Genomic DNA, 7,667 nt, shown 5'->3' with positions numbered 1-7,667 from the left:
GATGTCAAGCTGGATATTGGTGAAGTTGTCGGAAGAGCTTGTTTGAATCAGTTGCAAATTTCAAGTACGTTTAAGACAGAGATTCAAAGGGCTCAGAAAAATGAGCAGAAGCTTCAACATTATTTCAACCAGTGGGTGAGAAGAGGCGTGAAGAATTCACTAAGGATGGTGAAGGATTATGGAGATATAAGGGAAGAATTTGCATACCGGATTTTGGAAGTTTGAGATAAGATTTGTTGTCGGAAGCTTACAACAGTGGGTTTTCTGTTCATCCCAGAAGCACGAAGATGTATTATGACTTGAAAAAGATGTTCTGGTGGCCTGGGATGAAAGGTGATGTAACTACAGTGGTATCCAAGTGTTTAACTTGTCGGGAATACTACAGCCACTTGAGATTCCTCAGTAGAAGTGGGAAGGAATTGTGATGGATTTTGTGACCAGCTTACCGAGGACTAGGTCGGGATTTGATGCGATTTGGGTGATCGTGGATCGCTTAACCAAATCTGCTCATTTTCTACCTATCCGAATAAGTTGCTCAATGGAGGAACTAGCAAGGTTGTACATCAAGGAGATAGTAAGGTTGCACGGTGTGCCTTCAAGCATAGTGTCGGACCGTGATCCCCGATTTACATCAAGGTTTTGAGGAGCTTTTCAAAGAGCTTTCGGTACGAAGCTATGTCTCAGTATCGCATATCATCCGCAAATCGATGGATAGTCAGAAAGGACTATTTAAACGTTGGAGGATATGCTGAGAGCATGTGTTTTGGATCAACTTGGAAGTTGGGATCATTACATGCCATTGGTGGAGTTTGCGTACAATAACAGCTTTCATGCGAGTATTTGGATGGCTCCATATGAGGCTTTGTATGGACAGAAGTGCCAGTCTCCACTTTGTTGGTATGAATCTGGTGAAGCAAGTGTCTTGGGTCCTGATTTGATAGCAGAGACTACTGAGAACATTAAGAAGATTCGTGCAAGGATTCTAACTGCCCAAAGTCGACAGAAGAGTTATGCGGATCAGAGAAGGAAATTGTTAGAGTTTGAAGTGGGAGAGCACGTATTCCTTAGGGTTACACCGACAACTAGGATTGGAAGAGCAATCAAGACCAAGAAGTTGAACCCAATATATATAGCACCGTTTGAGATTTTGAAGAGATTCGGGCCGATTGCATATCAAGTCGCTTTGCCACCTCATCTGTCTAACTTGCATGACGTATTCCACGTGTCACAACTCCATAAGTACACGTCGGATGTGGCTCATGTGTTGGAGCCTGAATCGGTCGAGTTGAAAGAGAACTTGACTTTCCAAGTAACTCCAGTGAGGATCGATGACACTAGTGTGAAGAAGCTGCGAGGAAAGGATGTTCCTTTGGTTAAAGTTGCTTAGGAGCGAGCAGGAGTAGAAGAGAACCCTTGGGAATTGGACTCCGAGATGTGAAAGGATTACCCCGAGCTTTTCTCAGGTAATTCAAATTTTGAGGGCAAAATTTCTTATTTGGTGGGAAGAATGTAAGAGCCGCAATTAATCAACCGGTTAATTAAGTAATTATATTTCCTGAATTAGATTCCGAAAAGTTAGAGTGAGAATTTGAGGATTTAAAGGTGATTTTTGGACTCAGTGGGTGTTTTTGAGTCAGAAAATGTGCTTTCTGCGAAAAATCGTGAAAAATCACTAACCGACAGTTGAACCGGTTCAAGTCTGCTTGGTATCGGACGAGAAAAAGTGAAAACCATCAAAACCTAGAAAAACATTAGAAATGAAAAACTGGGCATTAATTTTAAAGGTTTGGCCCGAAGTTGGACCAAATGGGCTAAAAATGCTAACGGGTTGGACCGGGCCCCATTTGGGTCCAAGTCCAACATATAAATACACTTAAATGAACCCATTTCATCCACATTCACCCTCATTACATAAACACAACAGCAGCTGAAGTGAAGAGGGAGGTGAGAGCTTTCCACCATTGTTACTATTCACTTCAATCATCCCAAGCTCATATCTTGAGCTATAGAGCTCCGATCGCCACACCGTTTATGGCTACGCGTTCCTTGTGAAGAGCTCTACAAAACCCATACAAGAAACTGGAGAGATAACCCCGAAATCTTTTCTATTCTTCTCTCTGAAATTTTGGTTTTTAGGGTTTGTGATTAAGTGAGTTTTTGTGATTTTGGTTGTTTAGGTTTGCTCTAATCCTTGCTTCGCCTTGGATTTTTGCTATCAAATCTGTTGGAAAAGGTAAGAGCCATTAAACCCTTGGATTTTATGTTTAAATGGAACCCTAGGGTGATTTGTGATGGTTTATGCATATATAGTTTGATTATTGTGGCTTTGGGAGCTATTGGAACTTATTTGTGCTTATTGGAGCGGAATTGAAATCTTGGATTGTGGTTGGGAGCTTGTTTATGCTAAATTGGAGTTTTGGTGCATATTAGGAATCGGCCAAGGTATGGTTTCGGTTTCCTCTATGTAGTATATAATATTCATGGACACTTAGGCTAGTGACTTATAGGATAGGTATGAATGATAATGGTTGGTGAGTTGTAAATATTGATATATGATGATGTATTGTGAATTGGTGATGATATGGTGATGATGATTGATTGTGTGAATTTGATAAGTGCATTGTGATAATATGTGTGATGTTAGAATTGATGAATTTGTAGAGTGGTTGGAAAATGTGAAAGAAGATTGATTAGAATGTGTATTATGTGATATATTGATGTTGAGAAGGAGGAGGATGATATGTGAAGAAAAATGTGATAATATTGATGTATTAGGGCACAACATGTTTATTTTGATAAAAATAGAGTTTTTGAATGGTTTGGTATGAATTGGAATATGTATGGTAAGGAATTGTGGAAATTGTGAAGTTTGGAAAAATTGGGTTTTTGGTGAATTTTGTTCGATCATAACTTTTGCCTCGGTTTTCAAAATTTGATGAAAGTTGTCTAGAATTAAAGATCTTTGAAAATCCTTTTAATTGATATAAAGTTTGTGAAAATTGGAATTTTGTAGAGGAAGTTATGATCATTCAAAGTTGGTGTTAAAAATCTGAAATTCTGTAGAGTTGCAGAATTTTGTATTTTCTGGTATGTGCGCACGCACACCTCTACGAAAATGTTGATCTGTATGCATGCACAGAACTATGCGTCCGCACACACAAAGGCAGGCAATCTGCTTGCAGCGCTAGCACAGCTGGTGCGCGCACACCCCAATGATAAATTGCAATCTGTGCGGACGCACGCACCTGTGCGCACGCACACGTTGGGGAGGCCAATCTGTTGGGTGCGCTGGCATAGGTTGTGCGAGTTAATAGATTTTATAAATTTTAGTGCCTGTGCATACGCACACCCTTGTGCATACACACACTTTCAAAATCTTCCAGAGCGTGCGCACGCACACCCTTGTGCGGCCGCACACACCCTGTTTCTCAAATTTAACTTTGTTTTCAACTATTTCACCTTTCCAACAAGATTGCAAGCTTCTCTAACACTATTTTAGGATTGTTGGGCCTATTTTTAGACCTTTACAACATTGGGAAAAGAATGTAGGGATTTGAGATGATATTATTTGGAAAACTTAGAAAACGGAGGCCTAGGTTTCTGTCGTGCTGAGGATGGTGTGATGGTATGTGATGAACGTTGATGTATGAGATGGGCCTTGAGGGATCATTGAGTTCGTAATTGGAAATGTGAATCGGTGGTGGTTGAGATGAGTCAAGGACTTGAATGTGTGATGAAGAATCACTGAAGTATTGAAACTATTTTCTGAAAAACCACTGTACCATTATTTTATATTGAGATTATGAGACGCTATGTGCCCGACAGGGACGGCGGTTGGATCCCGCCTGTCGAGGTAGCGGCGGCGGCGTAAGGGCAGTGGTTCGTCCCGCTTGCATTGAGATGTGAGGTCTGTGGCAAGAGTATCCCGCTCACATCCCTTCAGATCTATAGAGCGTGCAGGCGCCGATACCTGGACAGTGATCCGAGCACTATATCTCGGGGGTTCCCATATAAGAATTCCGAAGGGGGACGTCTCCATGGAGATGTGTCGGATTGGCAGTTGAACCGACAATGTGATATCACAGCCAGTAGGGCAGGCATTCAACATATGCATTTTCTATCTGTTTGTATGCTTTGTTTACTTGTAATGGCTTGTCTATTTGTATAACATGCCTAATTGCTATTTGAATTAATTATATTATATGTCAATACTTGTGTTTTACTTGTATTGTATATTATCTGTGTTTTCTACTGGGATTGATGAGGTTCAGAAGGTGGTGGCGATGGGATCGCATGGAAGATCGGTTGGTGAAGGCTGTGGGACAGCGGTGTTGGTTAGTGTAAAAATTCCCTAAGTTAGATTACCCATTGTATATGCTAAGGTTTTAAGCTATGTTAAGGTTTATAATTATGCTTATTTGTTTTAGAATGCTTTAAGTTTGAAATCTTGTGATGGATATGGAGCTTAGGATTGCCTTTGGCATCCCGGGGTCTTATATCCTACATCACTGGGCCTGTTACCATACTGAGAACCTCCAGTTCTCATACCATATTTCTGTTGTGTTTTTCAGATACAAGTTACAACCCACCTTAGTGAGTTGTTGGTTGGTGACAGGAGCGGAGGATCCGGACTTCTTTTTGAGTCTTTGTGGTTTATTTTGTAAATGTCTCTCACTTTTATATTTTGTTTTGCTTAGAGGCTTGTATTTGAGAGAACAAAACTTGTATAAGTTATTTTTACTGTCTGGTTCTGTATATCTGTATATGGCTAGCCGGCTTAAACTCCGCAACTCGTGGCTAGTTTCTTATGATATTATATACTTATCTTTTACTATATCACCTTTGTTTCTTGCGCTTCAAGTTAGTAGCTACGCTAGTACGTTTTGCGCTTTTCAAATCTTGTTTTTGAGCTATATCCTTCATCGGACTTCTAGATTATACTATTCTTTCTCTCTCTCTCTCTCTCTCTATATATATATATATATATATATTATTATATGTGTGAGCTTAGAACTGTCGTAATCTCTGATTAACCTTTGCTTTATAACGTGAGGTAAAGCTTAGGCTAATTAGGGTGTTACATTTAGTGGTATCAGAGCGGTTCGTCCTCGTGAGCCTGAGGGATGGACTGATTATGCTTCATTGCATACTCTATGTGTGTTTTTTTCTTTGATGCTATTAGGTTATCTGCTTGATATTGCATAGCATGCTTGTTTGGGAGTGCTTGTTTGGGATAATTAAAGTACTAGGCTTTTGATATTGAGACTGATCACCTTGATATCGATTGTTTGGTGTAGACAGAAATCCTAATGGCCACTCACGGACGACGTCGAGCACGTTCACGCGAGAGTAGGAATGAGCAACCAGCTGATAACCATGCCGAGTTCATGGCGGCTATGGCAAACCTTACGAACACTATGGAACCTAATGCTGCTGCGACTCTGCAAGCTGTGCAGAGATTAGGCCAACCGGCCGGGAACGGAAATGGCAATGGGAACAGAGAAGGGAATGCCAATGATAATACTGAGGGAAACGGCGATAACACGGGTGGTGTTCCGATGACCTTGGCGACATTTCTCAAGGTTCATCCGCCAACTTTCCGAGGATCAACTAATCCTACTGAAGCAGACCACTAGTTCCAGGCTATTGAGCATGCTTTACAAGCGCAGCATGTTCCCATCAATCAATATGTCGAGTTCGCCGATTATCAGCTAGCGGGAGAGGCCCAGCCCTGGTGGCAAGCAGAGTGTCGCTTGCTACAGCTTCAGAACACCGATATTCCATGGGAGGTGTTCCAAACGGCCTTTTACAAGAAATATTTCCCTGAGTCTGCAAGGGAAGCAAAGGAGATGGAACTAATGCAGCTGAAGTAAGGTTCCCTATTTGTGGCTGGCTACACCAACAAGTTTGAGGAGCTCTATAGGTTTTCTAGGGTATGTCAAGGTGCCCCGGAGACTTACGAGAGTTGGAAGTGCATTAAGTACCAGAAGGATTTACAGGATAGCATTATGACTGTTGTGGCGCCTATGGAGATCTGTGTCTTCTCTGACTTGGTGAACAAGGCCAGAGTGGTGGAAGAGTATGCCAAGACGGTAGCTTCGTCCAAGGACACTCATGGAGGGAGCTCTAGTCAGGGGCGTGGCAAGTATTTCCATCCTAGAGGTCAAAGCTTCGAAAGAGGAGGATATGCGCCTCAAGGTCAAGGAGGCTTTAGAAAGAACACCCATGATCAGATTCAGTGTGGCAAAGGGAGAGGAAATCAGAGTAAGAGTTCTTCGGATTTAGCTTGTGATCATTGTGAACGTTTTCATCCATATGACTCTTGCAAGATTCGTATAGGTGGGTGCTTCAACTGTGGCTTGCCTGGTCATTTTACGAGGGATAGCACACGTAGAGGAACCCAAGTGCGGGTCAGAGTCAGCACCAGGGGCGAGTTTTTGCTGTGAATGCCAAGGATGCTTCCAAGGCGGATCCGTTGATGAGAGGTATATGTCTAGTTGGTGATAAATCCTTAGTTGTATTATATGATACTGGAGCTTCGCATTCGTTTATTTCGTTTGCTAAAGTTGAGGAGTTAGGCTTTAAAGTGTCAGAGTTACCTTTTGATCTGCATGTACATACTCTGCATCAGACGGTTATGACTAGGTCAGGTTGTAGGCAAGTAGGATTCAAACTTGAGGGTAGAGACTTTGTGCATGATTTGGTCTGTTTACCAATGGTTGGGTTGAAGATGATTTTGGGGTTTGATTGGTTGTCGAAGAATCGGGTTTTGTTGGATTGTTTTGAATGGACAATTCAGTTTATGCCGGAAGGAGAAAGTGGGGTAGTGATGGCTGAAGGTTACTACCTGAACTCTGTGATGGTGCACTGTAGTGGGGAAGATTGTCAGGGTTACATCTTGTTAACTGTGAATGCTTCGGGCGATGCCCTGAACTTAGATCAGATTCCGGTGGTTAGAGACTTTCCAGAGGTGTTCCCGGAGGATATTCCTGAATTTTCGTCTCAAAGGGAAATTGAATTTGCGATTGAATTGGTGCTGGGAGCTGGACCAGTATCGATTGTGCCATATAGAATGGCTCCGATAGAGATGGAAGAGTTAAAGACTCAGTTGAAAGAGCTTCTGAACAAGAGGTTCATTCAACCGAGTGTATCACCGTGGGGAGCGCCAGTTTTATTGGTGAAGAAGAAAGATGGAGGAATACGACTGTGTGTGGACTACCGACAGTTGAATAAAGTGACTGTAAAGAACAAGTACCCGCTGCCAAGGATAGATGACTTGATGGATCAACTGCAAGGAGCAGGAGTGTTTTCTAAGATTGATTTGAGATCCGGTTACCATCAGATAAGGCTGAAGGAGGATGATATCCCTAAGACCGCGTTTAGGACACACTATGGACACTACGAGTTTGCAGTAATGTCCTTTGGGTTAATGAATGCACCTGCTATTTTCATGGATTACATGAACAGAGTGTTTCGTCCCTTTTTGGACAAATTCGTTGTGGTTTTCATAGATGACATCTTAGTTTACTCTAAGACGGCAAAGGAGCATGAGGAACACTTGAGGATTACGTTGCAAATCTTAAAGGAGCGGAAGTTGTACGCTAAGTTGTCAAAGTGCGAGTTCTGGAAGGAGGAAGTAAAGTTCTTAGGCCACGTGGTGAGCAAAG

General features: G+C 42.1%; 1 protein-coding gene across 1 annotated transcript; it reads left to right on the top strand.

The window, feature by feature from the left end:
• Window positions 1–844: 844 nt before the first annotated feature.
• On the top strand, window positions 845–1,387 carry LOC148569020 (uncharacterized). Its single transcript, XM_088484858.1, has one exon. It carries the CDS (start codon window positions 845–847, stop codon window positions 1,385–1,387), a length of 543 nt encoding a protein of 180 aa, XP_088340984.1.
• Window positions 1,388–7,667: the final 6,280 nt, after the last annotated feature.

Source organism: Arachis ipaensis, chromosome B4, assembly GCF_059453495.1.
Source record: "Arachis ipaensis isolate K30076 ecotype BB chromosome B4, ASM5945349v1, whole genome shotgun sequence".
Taxonomy (NCBI): domain Eukaryota; kingdom Viridiplantae; phylum Streptophyta; class Magnoliopsida; order Fabales; family Fabaceae; genus Arachis; species Arachis ipaensis.
This window is presented reverse-complemented; position numbering and strand designations above follow the sequence as displayed.

What these genes read in the sequence shown, in the direction of transcription:
- LOC148569020 (XM_088484858.1), top strand. Translation starts at nt 845, where the DNA reads ATGGCTCCATATGAGGCTTTGTATGGACAGAAGTGCCAGTCTCCACTT.